The following is an 18,199-nucleotide window of genomic DNA, read 5'->3' on the forward strand; positions in this document are numbered from 1 at the left end:
GTTAACATGTGTGCCAAGATCTTGGTCCTTCATCCCACAGGGTCAGCCTCCTGTTTTTACCCCCAAGCTGTTATACACATTTGAGATTCATCTCTGTGGTATGTGTATCAGTAATTCATTTCTTGCTACTACTGTGTAGTTATCCAGTATATGAATATACCACAATTTGCTTATCCATTTACCTTGCTTATATACACTTGGGTTGTTCACATGTTGAAGCTCACAGGAATAAAATCTGCTATGAGCATTCTTGCTCAAGCTTTTTGTGGACACATTATTTTCATTTCTCTTGGGGAACATGCCTAAGAATATAATTGCTAGAGCATAGGGTAGGTGTAGATTTAACTGTATAAGAAACTGACAAACTGTTTTCCAAAGTTGTTATACCACCTCACGGCAATGATTAGGAGTCTTGTTTCTCCACGTTCTCCCCAACACATAGTATCAACAGTATTTTTAATTTTAGCCATTCTAGTGAATGTGAAACAGTATCTCACAGTGATTTTAATTATATTTTCCTGATGACTCATTATGTTGAGCATCTTTTGATGTGCTTACTGGCCATTTGTATATTCTTTTTGCAGTGCCTGCAAGATCATTTTTCTGCTTTTTAATCAAATTGTTTACATTGAGTTCTTTATATATTCTGATTACAAGTCTTTTTTCAGGTACATTTTTTACAAATATTTTCTCCCAGTTTTCTCTTTTCTTTTCCTAATATTATCCTTTAAAGAGCAGATATGTTTAGTGTTGATAGTCTGATTTGTCTAATTTTTATGGTTAGCACTTTTTCTGTCTGTCTAAAACCTGCCTATTCCAACTTTGTGAAGATAGTTTTCTGGTTTCTTTTAGGAGCTTTATAGATTTGCTTTTGCATTTTAGTATATTTCATCTCAAGTTAATTTTTGTATGAGGTAAGTATTAAGGTTCATTTTTAGTAATATGTTTATCTATTTGTTCCAGGATTATTACAGAAAAGACTATCTTTTTCTCTTTCAAATTATCTTGGTATCTTTGTCAAAAATCAATTGACTACATATGAATAATAGTTCAATTTCTTGGCTCCCTCTTCTGTTGCAATGGTTGATTTTCTATCCTTACACCATTATTATACCACCTTGATTATTATAGCTTAAAATCCAAAGTATAAGTTGTCCACTGTGTATTTCTTTTTCAAGATTGATTAACTATTCTAGATCCTTTGCATTTCCTTATAAATTTTAAATCAGCTTGTCCAAAAAAGAAAGTCTGCTAGGATTTTGATTGGGATGGCCTTGACTCTCTAGATCAATTGAAGAGGATCAATACCTTAATAATATTGAGCCTTCCAATTCATGTATTTAGTTCCATCTTCTTTAGCTTCTCTCTGCAATGTCTGTTTTAAGTGTACAGGTCTTGCACATATTTCATTATTTATTATTATTAGTTCTAGTGTTTTGAGCAGTGGACGTAGATTCCCAAGGATTTTTCTACATAGACTATCACTTGTCTGTGAATAAAAACAGTTTTATCTCTTTCTTTCCAATACATAAGCCTTTTGTTTTCTTTTTCTTAACTTAGTACACTGGCTAGGACCTCCAGTATGATGCTCAGTAGAAGGAATTACAGCAGACATCTTTGTTATCTTCTGATCTTAGCAGGAAAGTGTTCAGCCTTTCACTTGATACTGAAAGTACGATGTTAGATGCTGGGTTTTGTAAAGTTCTTTATCAGGTTGAGTAAGTTCCTTTCCATCCCAAATCCTTTAAAAATTTTTCATGACTGAATGTTGAATTTTGTTTATGTTTTTTTCTGCATCTTTCTGGCACAGTGTTGTTTATAATATTCCCTTGTTATCCTTCTAATATTTGAAGGATCTGTAATGGCACTCTGTATCATTCCTGATAATGGATTATGTGTTTTCTCTCTCTCTCTCTCTCTCTCTCTCTCTTTTTTTGGCTGCACTGTGCAGCATGCAGGATCTTAGTTCCTCAACCAGGGATCAAACCCATGCCCCCTGCAGTGGAGCACTGGAAGCATGGCGTCTTAACCACTGGACCACCAGGTAAGTCCCTGTTTTGTCTCTTTTTTATTGATAAATCTAGTTAGGATTTTATTAATGTTTTCAAAGAAATAGCTTTTGGGAATCATGGATGAGTAGAATATTTCTTCCTAGCTTTGGTTTTAGAAGTAGGAAAATGAAAGAGTTTTCTTGTTTATTTTTACTTAAATTTTGTTGTTTTAAGTCTAACTTCAGAAATGTAATTAGGGATGGCTTTGACAGCCATAGCTGTAAAAAAAATTGTGGTAAAATACACATACCATAAAATGTACCATGTTAACCACTTTTAAGTGTACAGCACAGTAGGTTTTTTCTTTTTTTTTTTTTTTTTTTTTTTTGCGGTATGCGGGCCTCTCACTGTTGTGGCCTCTCCTGTCACGGAGTGCAGGCTCAGTGGCCATGGCTCATGGGCCTAGCCGCTCCGCGGCATGTGGGATCTTCCCAGACCAGGGCACAAACCCGCGTCCCCTGTATCGGCAGGTGGACTCTCAACCACTGTGCCACCAGGGAATCCCAGCACAGTAGTTTTAACTTTGTTCACATTGTTGTTCAATCAATCTCCAGAACTCTTTCACCTTGTAAAACTGAAACTGTATACCATTAAACAATGACTACCCACTCACCCTTCTTCCTGCCCCTGCCCAAGCCTCTGGAAATTCCCATTCTACTTTCTCTCTCTATGAATTTAACAGTTCTACATATCTCATATTAGTGGAATCATGCAGTATTTGTCTTTTGTGACTGGCTTGTTTCACTTAACATAATATTCTTAAGAACCATCCATCTGATACAGTTGTAGCCTGTATCAGAATTTCCTTCCTTTTTAAAGCTGAATAATAATCCAGTTATGTATTTTGTTTATCCATTCATTTGTTGATGAACACATAGGTTGCTTACCCTTTTTGGCTATTGTGTGTGCAAGTATCTGTTTGAGTCCCTGCTTTCACTTCTTTGGGGGTATATACCCAGAAGTAGAATATCTGGTTCATAGAATAATTCTATTTTAAAATTTTAAATAGTAAGGAACTACCATACTATTTTCCACAGCAGATTCATGATTTTACTTTCCCACCACCAAAACACAAGGGTTCTAATTTCTCCACTCTCTTATCAACACTTGTTATTTTCTGTTTTCTTTTTTTAATAGTAACCATCCTAACAAGTGTAAGGTGGGAAAGTGAAGTTTAAATAATTACATTAATTTTCCAAATCCTCACATATGTGCCATCCATTAGGAAGGCTTATTATGGAAAGGATTCCTGTCCTGGGTGTGAGGTTGAACATTATAAATGAGTAGAATATAGTTCTCCCCTTTTTAATAATTTTTAAATGATCTATATTTGTTTCTACCAATCTGTGACTTTAAATGCTTTGCAAATAGAACAAAACTATCTCTTTGAAGCTCCCTTTTGGTGAAAGAAAAACAGAAGTGCATGTAGGTCTTCTGGAGATTGAGTTTAATAATGGCCAACAATTTAATCAGTCATACCCACATAATGAAATCCCATATAAAAACTCCAGACACCAAGCTCAATGGAGCTTCCTGGTCGGTGAGCTCATTGATGTACTGGGAGAGTGGTGCACCCAGACTCCATGGGGACAGAAGCTCCTGTGCTCAGGACTTGCCTAGACCTTGCCCTATGTATTCCTTCATCTGACTGTTCATTTGTATCCTTTATAATAAAATGGCATCCTTTATAATAAAATGGCAATTGTGAGCTTTCTTGAGTTCTATGAATTGTTTAGCAAATTTTAAAACCTGAGAGGGTTGGGAGAAGCCTTGAATTTGTAGTTGTCCAGGCAGAAATGTAGGTATCTTGGAGACACCTGAAAGTTGTAACTGGCATTTGAAGGGGGGCAGTCTTGTGAGACTGAGCCCTTAACTTTTGGGGTCTTTGCTAACTCTTAAGTAGTGTTAGAATTGAATTGAATTGTACGACACCCAGTGGTGTCAAAAAATTGGTGTCAGGGGCTTCCCTGGTGGCACAGTGGTTGAGAGTCCGCCCGCCGATGCAGGGGACACGAGTTCGTGCCCCGGTCCGGGAGGATCCCACATGCTGCGGAGTGGCTAAGCCCGTGAACCATGGTCACTGAGCCTGCACGTCCAGAGCCTGTGCTCCACAACGGGAGAGGCCACAGCAGTGAGAGGCCCGCGTACCACAAAAAAAAAAAAAAAAAAAAAAAAAAAAATTGGTGTCAGAGCACACAAAGAAAATCAAGCGGAATCCCAATGCATCTTGGGTCTGCAGAGGTTTTCTAATATGGACCAATGAAGAAAATTAATCATGGTAACACTAAGAATCATGGATTTTATGAGACAGCTATATATAACAGAAAGTGCCTTGAATGTAGATTTTAATAACTATGTAACCTTGGAAAAATCACTTGACCTTGAAGATTCCTAGTGTCCACATTTTAAAAAATGAGGCTAATGATGCTTACCTGTAATAGTTAATTTTATGTGTCAACTTGGCTGTACCACAGCGCCAGATATTTAGTCACACATTATTCTGGATGTTTCTGTGAGAGTGTTTTGAGTGAGATTTACATTAAATTGGTGAACTTTGTGTAAAGTAGATTGCCCTCCATAATGTTGGTGGGCCTCATCCAGTCAGTTGAAAGCCTGACTAGAACAAAAGTTTGACCTCTCCTGAGGAAGACGGAATTCTGCCAGCAGACATCCTTTGGACTTCAACTGCAACATCGGTAGGATCTTCATGTGGGTCTCTAACCTGCTGGCCCACACAATAGACTTTGGACTTGCTAGCTTCCATAATCATGTGATCAGTCCCTTAAAATAACCTCTCTCCCTCTCTCTATATCTTTATCTATATGTATCTGTATATTTCAATATACACACACATGTATACACATATAGAGTATGTATATATGTACATGTTTTGAGGTTAACAAAGTAGTCTCACATACATTATCTTATTTAATTCTCATAACAACCAGGTGAAGTAGTGTATTAATCAAGTTTCTGCAGAGAAAGAGAACAATAGGATGTATACATACATGTGTACATGCAGACATACAGACCTACATGTATGTAGACACACATTACATACATGTATACATGCATGTATATATGTATACACATCTGTATAAGTAAATAAGATAATGTCTGTGAAACTACTTTGTGAACTTCAAAGCACTGTAAAATGTAAGGATCGTTAAATCTGCCTAGTACATGTAATGTGTACTGAAATTTGTGCTGAGTATTTATAGACATAAATTAATGTCTACAAATGTGGTCTCAGATCAATGTTATAGACAAATGAATTTGAAATATCACAGAAGAAGCAACCGTAGAAAGATTAGCCTTCTGGACTTCTGTTCTGGACTAGTATAGCACCTGTTGCCATAGAGTGTAAAATCTATGTGGACAGGACAGCATGCGGCTTAGCTGACTTAGCTCAGCGTACATACCCAGCATCTGGCACAGTGTTTTGCATAGTCATTGTCCAGCTAATTGCTGAAGAGTAAGTGACTTTTATCTATGTGGTCATCAAAAAGCACATTTTGTGAGCGACTAGGTGGAAAGGGTTAAATACCTCAGACTTAACATAAAGCACGTTAACATCTAGCATGGAGGACTGGGAAGTACGCATGTGTTGAACCTGGTTATGCCTCAGAAGAGTTAAATGTCAGCTAATCCTGACCTGTATGCTGGAATCTTAGTCTGGCTGGTGGTAGGCCAAAGCCACAAACTCAGAGTACCTTAGTGAATAAATCCACAGCCAGCCCTCACTCTCTGAAACAAATGGCTTTGCTTCCTTGGACCTTTGCTGAACTTTGCATAATAACAAGGTACAAATATAGCTTGGTGGAAAAGTCAGAACCGTTGCACTGAATGAATACTTTTAAACTCTAGGACAGTAACTGGAATGCAAACACTGCCCAGTGTCACTTGTCAAATCAGATCTCTAGATGACATCTCTTGTAGCAGTCAGTGGCCAGTCTGGATTGCATTAGCATGCTTCACAACTTTATGGATTGTGGTTTATGTGGGCAGATATTTTGAGACTCAGTTGTGGAAGAATATGGTTGCTTTCAAAACATTCTAGGCAAAAGCTTTGGTCTGCAAGAGGAGACCAGACTTCTAATCTTGTTGATATTTTGGGAAATATGTCATCACAATGATATTTCCAGGCTGTTCTGGATATGGCCAGTAAGGCAGAGACCATCAACACGGCCTGCCTTAAATTAAAGCAACAGTGGGATACTATTTTCCACTTATAAAATTGGAAAAAAAACAATTTTAAAATAATACCCAGTATTACTGAGACTCTATATCTCTACACTGCTGATTAGAGGACCATCTGCCTCCCCCACCCTGAAAAATCTTTAAAAACATGCATATCCTTTGACTCCACAATTCTACCTCTAAGAATGTATTCCAAGAAAATAATCTTATCTCGGCAATGATTTATCCATTAGTGTACGTTAAACACAGTGTTGCTTGTAATAGTGAAAAGTTAGAAATCAATGAAATGTCCAGCCACAGTAAATTGCCTAAAAGAATTTTGCTACATCCGTATGAAGGAATAGTATACAACTGTTAAAAATAAGTTTGTAGAAGAATATATAATGACGAGGGAATTTGTTCATAATCTATTGTTGAGTTAAAAAGCAGTTTGCAAACTCTATGTACAAAATAAGTCTATATTTACTTTAAAAAATCAAGCAAAAGAATAATTTGTACATGTGCGTATAAGAAAAGGCTAGAAGGCTATACATTAAGATGTTAATAGCAACTATCTTTGGGTGGTGATTTTTACAGGTGATTTTTACCATCTCCTTTATGCTTCCCCTAGCAAGGTTACTATAATAAATATTACATCAACAATTGTGGGAGAGGGAAGGTAGCTTTAAACATTTCAAACAAAATGAACAGCAAACAGAAAAACCTATGATGAATTAGATTGTCTATTAATAGAGAAGCAAGTACATTTGACAGTGCTGTGATTAAACCCTGGCACATTCTAGGACTTTACATTCTAAGGCAGTTAGTTCAAAATAATTTATATGAGCCCTGATGGTACAAAAGGGTCTTAGTAATTTTTGCTGTTTTCACTTAATAGGAAGTATTTTATACCCACACTCTGCTAAGCCTTGTACAGCATGAAGTCCAGGAACTGAAGCAGGGAGGTGGCCTGACACATTCACACAAATGTTAGCACACAGATGCCACCTTGGAAATGGGAGGTTTCAGCCCTTCAGCCAACACTCTTCATGTCACTGAAATCTAAAGCTGTGTCTATGGAAAAATAAAGAGCTTGTAGTCTAGATCCATACATAGACAGATCCATCTGTCTATTGAGGGTATTGAGGAGAAGTTAGAAATGTCTGGGGTAAATCCTTAACCTCTTGGGGGTGATGTCATCCCTGACACCCAGCCTTTTCTACAAGTGTCCTTGGTGTCCCTGACAGAATGGATTGGAGGGACCATCCTGTCTATTCATGTCAACCATCTGCCGCTAATTGATGCAGCTGGCTGAGTAGTGGATTTGAAATTTTAAGACTGATGGTGAAAATGGCTGCAAGGTAGATAGTTCAGTCTGAATGAGTGCCCATCATGTGAAATGTGACACTTCTCCTTGTCTGTCTCCATCTGTTCCAGAACCATAAAAGAGAAAGAGCCAAGAATATATTTATTTCTCCCACAAATGAATGAGCCAGAGATCCAGACAAATTTAGGCTTAAACTTTAAGTCCAAGATGATACCATTAGTGGTAGGACAAGGGAGAACATTGCAGACTAACTTAAAGCCACTCTCAGCAAATTTCCCCTGTAGCAGATTCAGCCTTGCCTAGATCGGTGTTTTGAATTACACAAAATCCAGAGTACTGTGGAAAAATGACAGTGGCTGGAAGTGTAAGCACATAAGTTTCAGAATGACAACTCCAAGGAATATGCATTCTCAATAGTCTTCTATAGTTCTTTAAAAACCAATAGTGAATGCAAGTTAACTCACCCTTATACAGCACTATTATGTCTATTCTCAGAGTTTAAAAATGAAAGATTGCAAAGTATTTCACAGCAGAGATTCCCCAGCCCACCATCCTTCCGGAAATGCAAATGGACAGGAGGTCACAGAACACACAACCCATTAGCCTGACTGACTCACCTTGATGTTGCTGGTCCTCTGGAATCTTCAGTCTACAGGTGTGCAAACTGTTGAACAGGTGGCTGCTGCCCTTTCTTTGTATGGTAGACATGGTACTGGCAGTACGGCTGTGGCTCCAGTATCAGTAGGGTATTCCTTCCCTTGGCCAGTCACCTAGAATGGTCTTCACACGATACCCGAAACCACAGAGGTACAGGCAGATCCTGTCCTTGCATGGAAAAACATTTACTTCTCTAATAAACTTCCAAGTGTTTCCTAGTCATGATTCTTGAAATAAGTATTTACCAACTTGTAGCTTCTCCTACATATAAAGATGCCAATTCATTTGGATAAAAACACAAACACAAAGCACATTGAAACTTCCCCCCTTATAGTGTAAAATCCAGTAAAGTATTTCTAACAGATTACAGTTTTGCAATGATCGACTCCTTCTGCTGACATGAAGTCTAATGTCCCGAGTATTTAGAGACGACTGCTAGAGCAATACATACACAAGGGGGGGAAAAAAAGCGCTGCTGAGTTAAATCAAGTGATTTCTAAGCCTGGTCTGAGTTACCCTCCGTGACGGCTGAAAGTGAACGGTTCTTAAAGGAGGCTGGAAGGGGGAGGAGCCGAGTGGGCTAGGCTGATTAGCATATAGAGGCAGGCAAGAAATGGCGTTGGAGTTGCTTTGAATAATAGTGACCAAAGCAGGGATTGTAAAAAGATGCCCCAACGTTGCAGTCATCACATATCTGATTTCTGCTACTTTGTTTGTAATTAAAACGAAAGCTCACAGCAGGGGTTTATACCGCATGGATATTGACGTGTATACCCGACATCTAAAGGAACTGCTAATGAGCTCATGGAAATCTACTGCTGGAACTTTCAGTTTCTGTAAACACCTTTGAGTCTTCAGAAGGGGGCCGTTTTAGAGCAGACTGCTGTCAAGGCAATTATTTGGAGTTCTGGAAGAAAAATAAAAACACAAAACATTATCTTTCCAGAGATCTATATCTGTTTCCCCTTAGATTATCTTTTACTACTTCTAGGTCATAAGACAAAGCTATTTCCAGTGTTTTCTTGTGCTGAAACAGCATACTTCATTGAAATACTGAAAATCGTTTCTATTTCATTGAAATAATAACGTATTTCATTCCTGCTTAAAGACAAACCCCAAACACCTTTCATTGAACTTAGGAACCTGCTACCTCTGAAGTTGTAATGAATGCTGGTAGATCCTACCCTTCAAGATTCACAGCTCTTGTAGATTCAGAGATGAGGTGGTGGGCAAGGACAAGGAGAAAGGCAGAGCTGTTTAGCCTCAAAATCTGGAACCTGCAGCTTCCTGTGCACATTTGGAAACTGGTGCTAAGCTTGACACCCTAACTAGAAATTTACCTCCTAGCCGGATCCTGGTGGGCACCCTCATTTCACTTTGAGGCAATTAACAGTTCCCCAAGCATACTCTGAGCTATGAAAACTCTTATGGAATGTAACTGCTGTTTCATAATTCTTATGATTTTTGTCAAACTGCTTTTACTATTTTAGTAAATAGTTTACCTATTGCAGTTTTTTAGGTCCCTCAGAGTGTAACAGGTTATAGAAGTGTTTGGCTACATTGAAAGAGATTCCTGTTACTAGAGAACCATAGTTTCTGCTTTAAATGGCTGGTATTTATCTTCTGCTTCACAATGGTCATGGTAGGAGGCTGAGGTATTTTCTTGCAGAATTACATAAAGCTATCAATATGCTATCTAAAGCAATTATACTCCAATAAAGGTGTTAAAAATTTAAAAATTTTAAAAATGTAAAAGATATTTTAAATATAAAAGAAAAAAGAAGATGCTTATGTTGGCATTAAGTAAGAGTGAAAGAGGGCACCAACACTATGTGTTCCCCACATTTGTTGGTATCACAGAATCTAACAACATTAAAAAGGATTCATGTAACTTATTGGGTTTGTTTGCATTGGAACACTTATTATAATATCAAAAATGTCTTCTGATTCATTAGTGAAATAAAATAATTGTGCTCTATATTAAAAATATATATATTCTATCTAGTTGTGGACCTCACTAAACGTATTATCATGTAGGTAAATCAAATAACCCACAAAACTGTAAGCCAGGCCTTGAGAGAAATGAATGTTTTAAAAAGTGTTTTACAATGAGAAAAAAAATATATATATATATATAAGAAGAGAGAATAGCATAATAAGCCCTATGCACCCATCACTTGGAGTCAGTCATTATTAGCTCATGGATAATCTTGTTTCTAATGTGTGTTTCATCACAACCACTTTTCCCCCTCTCTCCACCACTGGATTTGAAGCATCTCAGACATAATTGTGTTCATAAATATTTCAATTTGTATTTCTAAAATGCAAGGACTTTGAAAAATAGAACCATAATAAAAGTGTCACCTTTTTAACAATTAAGCATTATTACTTAATGTGATTAAATATCCAGGTGGTATTTTGCTCAGATTGGGACCCAAAAGTCCACACATTGTATTTGGTTGCTATGTCTCTCTTTTTTTTAATAGTAATCTTTTATTTATTTGTTTGTTTGTTTGTTTGTTTTTGACTGTGCTGGGTCTTCGTTTCTGTGCAAGGGCTTTCTCTAGTTGCGGCAAGGGGGGGCCACTCTTCATCACCGTGCACGGGCCTCTTCACTATCGCGGCCTCTCTTGTTGTGGAGCACAGGTTCCAGACGCACAAGCTCAGTAGTTGTGGCTCACGGGCCTAGTTGCTCCACGGCATGTGGGATCTTCCCAGACCAGGGCTCGAACCCATGTCCCCTGCATTAGCAGGCAGATTCTCAACCACTGAGCCACCAGGGAAGCCCACTATGTCTCTTTAAGTCTTTTTTATTCTGTAGGTTTCTCTCTGAGAGGAAATGTTGCTTGGAAATTAGCGTCTACATTTACCCTAATGCAGGGTCTAGTGTTTCAAAAAGTCCCCTATATGCCTCCATTTTTCTTACTCACGAATGAATGTAAAGCTGGGAGAAAAGAGAAGGAAAGGAATGGTCAGCTGACCATAGAGCCAGCTTTCTAACCTCAGCATTCCCACTAGTGTACTGTGTAACCTTGAACTAGGAACTTAACATCTCTGGGTTTGTGTCTTTATTTGTCAAATGAAACAAATGTTTAGTAAGCAATGCAAGAAAGTATTCAACACTCGCTCTGTGGATATGAAGGCCTGGAAAGGGAAGAGATATCCTGTTTTGTCTTTGACTAAAGCCTGAGAAGAAAAAATAGATTTAAAACTGAGAATCTGAGTAGAATTTGGGAGTGTATTTGAAAATCTAGGCCTTCAAGTCTCAAACTTGGCTGACTACCATAATTACCCAGGGAATGTGGTAAAGTTTGAGAGTTTTGAGCCCCAATTTCAGAGTCTGGGGTATGGGGTATATATATAGTAAAAATCTATATATGTATTTTTTTTACGTAACTCCCACCCCCCCAATGCCAGCATTATTGAGATGCAGTTGACACATAGATAGCACTGTGTAAGTTTAAGGTGGTACACATGTTGGTTTGACGCATTTTTTATATTGCAAAATGATTATCACCACAGCATTAGCTACCATCTCCATCTTGTCACACAGTTACCATTTCTTTTTTGTGGTGGGAACTTTTAAGATTTACTCTGTCTTAGCAATATTCAAGTATATGATATAGCATTATTAGCTATAGTCACTGTGCTGTACATTAGATCCTCCAACTTGTTAATCTTATAACTGGAAGTTTGTACTCCTTGACCAATAATACTCGACAACCCCTGGCAACCACCACTCCACTCTGTTTCTCAGAGTTTGGCTTTTTTTAGATGGCATCGGTATAAAGTCCTGTTATCAAAGTAAACAAGCCTAACCTGCTTAAACAGCTCTGGTTTGTGCCACTACTTCATTCATTATATCTTTCCTGAGGACTGATGAAACCAAACAAACACTCCCTAAACATAGTAGTTTCCAGTCCACGACCTCAGAGTATAGGGACAGTACCGGGGAATGCTTGCTGCCTAGTTCCTCTATGTCCCACTGTTGTGTATCATTGAGTGAGCCCTGGGCAGTGACCCTGTGACTGAGTCAAGAGCAGGCTCTTATACGCATGTTCAGTTACACTTCTGCTCTCAGAGGACTCTCTGTTTTGACTCACCAGTTTCTATTGGAAACAAGCCAGTGTAGCTGAAAGCAGTATGTTACAGGAGTACTGTATGTGAAATAACATCAGATGTATCAACCGTAGTAAGTATCAGCTATAATAAGCCATAGCCGTTACTTTTCAGACACACCACCAAGTTAGTGGTACACAATGGGCATGTTATACTTTGCTCTTTGCTTGTAAATAAAAGCAAAAAGTCAGAATACAAAAGGTGAAGTCTGCCTGGGTCAAGAAACAGGTGAATAATATCTTTGCTTGCAGTTTGTTTAAAAATGAGTTAGGGGCTTCCCTAAGCCCCTAAGATAAAAGACCCTTAATAGAATCCAAACACAAAACTATGAGGCCCTGGGCTGAGCCCAAAGCACTGCAGGAATTATTAAATGGTTACTGCAGTTCAAGACTGGTGAACTAGTGTTAAGACTTTAGATTTTCTATTGATTTTAAATAACAGATCCCTTGCTCCTCTGTATCAGCCAGTAGTAGATTTTTTTTTTGAAATCCTCTTCCTTCCACCAAAGACATTATAGATGAGAATGTTGAGTTTCAAAATCTCACAATGACTCATGTAACATGTATATCACAAAGTACCATCAAGGCAGGCTTTTGAAACTGTTCAGAGTTGTGTTACTCTAAGTTACTGTATGTTTGTTATTAGCTCAAAGAATTTCCCAAGTAGTACAGTTAGCTGGACTCCCATGATTGCTATTTGTAGAAACAAAAGAGATGCAGATGGTTGTATTAGAGATTGTTTTGCTTGAATACTTACTCCTGTCAATAGATTCAGGGGGCTACACTGGCATAGCACCAAATTGCTTATTTATCAAAGTTGCTCACCATTCTGAAGTTGCTACCATTGAATGCCAACATTTGAGTTTTGGTTATCAGAACTATTGCCACACTCCATGAATATTGCCTTGGCAGTTCAAACTAATTTTAGATCTTTCACGGCAGCCTCGGATTTGGCTGCCATAGGGCTCCCTCTGGAGGTCAGCAGAGTCCAAGGTCAATTAGTAAAATAACCTTGGCCTCAGGATAAACCCATGTTTTTTCATCCAACACCCACAAGAATGGGGTCTTATATTTGTGAGCTTTGAAATGATTATCTGTATGTGAGATTGTAGGAAAGTTACCTGATTATGGGTGTGATTTGATCATTGCTATGTGCTGATATTTAATCTCTGTAGCTTTACATTTCCCTATATTTATTGAAGTCTTTTATCCAAAGTGAAAACACAACAAAATAAAACCAAAGATCAGAAAAATACCGAGTTTTAATTTGTTCGTTCATTTGTTTTAAGTGGTAAGGAAACACAGAGTACAGTGGTTCTGGTTCCATAATGTCCACTATCTGGGTAAGAGCAAATGTTCCTGCAGAGTCTGAATTCCATCTAAAAGTGTTTGAAGTACCCAGGAATCAGGGTCAGCAGGTTTGCAGAAGAACTGAAATCGTTGAAGGTAAATACTCATTAACTGGGATCATTTCCAAAATAAAGCAAACTAACTTGCACCAGATCAAACTCTTGTTACTTCATTTGAATTTACGTTTATAAGAATAAAACAATAACTAAACTATGTTCCTCATCCTCTCCCTCCCTCCTTCCTTCATTTATTCATTTTCTCTCTTTTTTTCTTTCTCTATTTCTTCTTTCACTCATTTCTTTTATGTTAGCTAGGTGGAATATAATATATAATTAATTAATTTAATTCTATATCTGAGATTTGTTTCAAAAATAATTTAAGTGAGAGATATGGGAGTATAGATGAAATAACATTGGTCATAAATTGATAATTATTAAAACTAAGAGATGGGTACATGGGATTTATTGTACTTTCATGTCTACTTTTTTTTTAACATTTCCACTATAAAAAGTTTTATAATTACTCAGTGAATCTAATTGAAAGGGTACAAGAAATAGGCAATGTGCTAAATTTATTAGGATGTGGAGAGAAACTCTTCAAATTTCCCATTTTTTACTCCACATATTATAAAACATATACAAATATAGGAAATGTTAATATTCATAATGTATTCATATAGTAGTACAAGAATACAATTTATAAACAAACAAAGGAAACCACACTGGGGTACATTCTTAAATATCTGGGCCATAATCATCAAATTCAGAAACCTCTGTGGCAGAGAAAGAAGGCTGGATGTATGTGAAAATGACACTGTCATTTAAAGAGAACCAAACAGTCATTTTACTCATTACTTCTCAACTGTACAGATGTTCTCTTCTATACCATTTTTCTTATTTTCTTATTTCTATTTCTAAAAATACAATTAGGTTTTGTCTTAGTTTGGGCTGCTATACAAAATATCATAGACTAGTGGCTTATACACAACAGAAATCTCTTGTCACAGTTCTGGAAGGTAGACGTCTGAGATCAGGGTCCTAGCATGATAGGTTCTTGTGAGAGTCCTCTTCCCGGTTGCAGACTGCTGACTTCTCACTGTCCTCACACAGTGGAAAGAGGGTGAGGGAGCTGTCTGGGGTCTCTTTTATAAGGGCACTAATCCCATTCATGAGGGCTCCCTCATGACCTAATCGCTCCCCACAGGGCCTACTTCCTATCAGCATCACATTGGGGGGATTACAACATATGAATTTGGGAGAACACAAATATTCAGTCCATAACAGATTGTATTTGCAAAGATGGAAGAGAGTTTTCATCCAAATTCAGCTCCTCAATGAGGCATTGAGGAAAAAATACCTACGAGCTCTTTGTATTCCCACATACATGACTTCAGAGGCCTGCCCACAATATTCAATGAGTATTAACTAACTTCTTACAGTAGAACTACAAACACTTCTTGCCTCCCAACAAACAGGTCTATGAGTGCATGTGCGTGCGCGTGCACACACACACACACACACACACACGCATGCCCCTTATCCCCCTGGCATTCACAACTGTAATGTGAGAATCAGGTGTTGTAGCTCAGACATTGATCTTCAGCTTTAAATAACAACAGCATCTAGTGAGCTGCAAGTGGGAAATCCTAGAACAGTTTCGGGGCTTCCTGAACATTTGCGTCAGTACCAGGGCCATTGAAACCACTCCCTAATTTCTCAGTGAGGACCCAGAGTGGCTGGGCTTGAAGAAGATGGAAGGATCAGAATGTAGGAACCCTCTCATTGTCTCAGAGATCCAGTGGGGTAACCATATGAGAGTGGTAGAAGGTAAATCAAGAATCAGCCTTCCACATCTGATCATTTGATTATTTCTCGATTTAATGGGAGCTTGAAGCTCTCCCAGGAACTCCGAAACCTGGATTTACGTGTTATTGGCACAATTAGGTGAAACTACTAGCACGTTTTTCTGTATGTTACACATATCAGTTACATCAGCAAACATACTTCTTCACTGTCACCTTTTTGAAGTAAACCTGTGTAGACAGTCAATCCTAAATAGAAACTTTAAGAAGGCAATAGAGAACAGATATTTTAAAATTACTTGTAAGAAAGACTAATCAAAATAACAGGCCAAGCACACACTTCCAAATCCATTCAAATGATTAAACAGTTGTACAAAGAGAAAATTTTTAAACATAGATGTTTATAGACGTTATACATTAGAAAGTTATTTTCATGTATCTGCCATAATTGGACAAGAAACTATGAGGACTCACAAGAAGATAAAAAAGAAAAGGAATCTAAACAATAAAAGTGGAGTAAAGCATGGTAGAGAGGAAGCTTGGGGTCAATAAATATAGGTTACATTTAGCCACGGGATAAATGCTGACAGTTGTCTTTTTTTTTTTTAACATCTTTATTGGAGTATAATTGCTTTACAATGGTGTGTTAATTTCTGCTTTATAAAAAAGTGAATCAGTTATACATATACATATGTCCCCATATCTCTTCCCTCTTGTGTCTCCCTCCCTCCCAACCTCCCTATCCCACCCCTCTAGGTGGTCACAAAGCACGGAGCTGATCTCCCTGTGCTAAGCGGCTGCTTCCCACTAGCTATCTATTTTACATTTGGTAGTGTATATATGTCCATGCCACTCGCTCACTTTGTCACAGCTTACCCTTCCCCCTCCCCATATCCTCAAGTCCATTCTCTAGCAGGTCTGGGTCTTTATTCCCATCTTACCCCTAGGTTCTTCATGACATTTTTTCCTTAGATTCCATATATATGTGCTAGCATACAGTATTTGTCTTTCTCTTTCTGACTTACTTCACTCTGTATGACAGACTCTAGGTCCAACCACCTCACTACAAATAACTCAATTTCGTTTCTTTTTATGGCTGAGTAATATTTCATTGTATGTATGTGCCACATCTTCTTTGTCCATTCATCCAATGATGGACACTTAGGTTGCTTCCATCTCCTGGCTATTGTAAACAGAGCTGCAATGAACATTTTGGTACATGACTCTTTTTTTTTTTTTTTTTTTTTTTTTGCGGTATGCGGGCCTCTCACTGTTGTGGCCTCTCCCGTTGCGGAGCACAGGCTCCGGATGCGCAGGCCCAGAGGCCATGGCTCACGGGCCCAGCCGCTCCGCGGCATATGGGATCCTCCCAGACCGGGGCACGAACCCGTGTCCACTGCATCGGCAGGCGGACTCTCAACCACTGCGCCACCAGGGAGGCCCCCATGACTCTTTTTGAATTACGGTTTTCAGGGTATATGCTCAGCAGTGGGATTGCTGGGTCATATGGTAGTTCTATTTGTAGTTTTCTAAGGAACTTCCATACTGTTCTCCATAGTGGCTGTACCAATTCACATTCCCACCAGCAGTGCAAGAGTGTTCCCTTTACTCCACACCCTCTCCAGCATTTATTGTTTCTAGATTTTTTGATGATGGCCATTCTGACTGATGTGAGATGATATCTCATTGTAGTTTTGATTTGCATTTCTCTAATGAGTAAAGATGTTGAGCATCCTTTCATGTGTTTGTTGGCAGTCTGTATATCTTCTTTGGAGAAATGTCTATTTAGGTCTTCTGCCCATTTTTGGATTGGGTTTTTTGTTTTTCTGTTACTGAGGTGCATGAGCTGCTTGTAAATTTTGGAGATTAATCCTTTGTCAGTTGCTTCATTTGCAAATATTTTCTCCCATTCTGAGGGTTGTCTTTTGGTCTTGTTTATGGTTTCCTTTGCTGTGCAAAAGCTTTTAAGTTTCATTAGGTCCCATGTGTTTATTTTTGTCTTTATTTCCATTTCTCTAGGAGGTGGGTCAAAAAGGATCTTGCTGTGATTTATGTCATAGAGTGTTCTGCCTATGTTTTCCTCTAAGAGTTTGATAGTTTCTGGCCTTACATTTAGGTCTTGATGAAAGAAATTAAAAATGATACAAATAGATGGAGAGATATACCATGTTCTTGGATTGGAAGAATCAATATTGTGAAAATGACTCTACTACCCAAAGCAATCTACAGATTCAATGCAATCCCTATCAAACTACCACTGGCATTTTTCACAGAACTAAAACCAAAAATTTCACAATATGTATGGAAACACAAAAGACCCCGAATAGCCAAAGCAATCTTGAGAACGAAAAACAGAGCTGGAGGAATCAGGCTCCCTGACTTCAGACTATACTGCAAAGCTACAGTAATCAAGACAGTATAGTGCTGGCACAAAAACAGAAATATAGATCAATGGAACAAGATAGAAAGCTCAGAGATAAACCCACGCACATATGGTCACCTTATCTTTGATAAAGGAGGCAGGAATATACAGTGGAGAAAGGATAGCCTCTTCAATAAGGGGTGCTGGGAAAACTGGACAGGTACATGTAAAAGTATGAGATTAGAACACTCCCTAACACCATACACAAAAATAAGCTCAAAATGGATTAATGACAGTTGTCCTTTATCTTATTTTTTATAACAAATTTAATCAGTTATACATATACATATGTTC

General features: G+C 38.1%; 1 protein-coding gene across 6 annotated transcripts in view; it reads right to left on the reverse strand.

Annotated features, from left to right (window-relative positions):
• The window catches only part of RANBP3L (RAN binding protein 3 like), a 46,182-nt gene extending 37,917 nt beyond the window's left edge, over positions 1-8,265 (reverse strand). For all 6 annotated transcript variants that reach the window (XM_060091637.1, XM_060091641.1, XM_060091639.1 and 3 more), the window contains exon 1: positions 8,175-8,265. In XM_060091637.1, the coding sequence (XP_059947620.1) occupies positions 8,175-8,265 (91 nt within the window). The remainder of the gene's footprint in view (positions 1-8,174) is intronic.
• Positions 8,266-18,199: the final 9,934 nt, after the last annotated feature.

This window comes from Mesoplodon densirostris, chromosome 3 (genome assembly GCF_025265405.1).
Source record: "Mesoplodon densirostris isolate mMesDen1 chromosome 3, mMesDen1 primary haplotype, whole genome shotgun sequence".
Classification (NCBI taxonomy): Eukaryota; Metazoa; Chordata; class Mammalia; order Artiodactyla; family Ziphiidae; genus Mesoplodon; species Mesoplodon densirostris.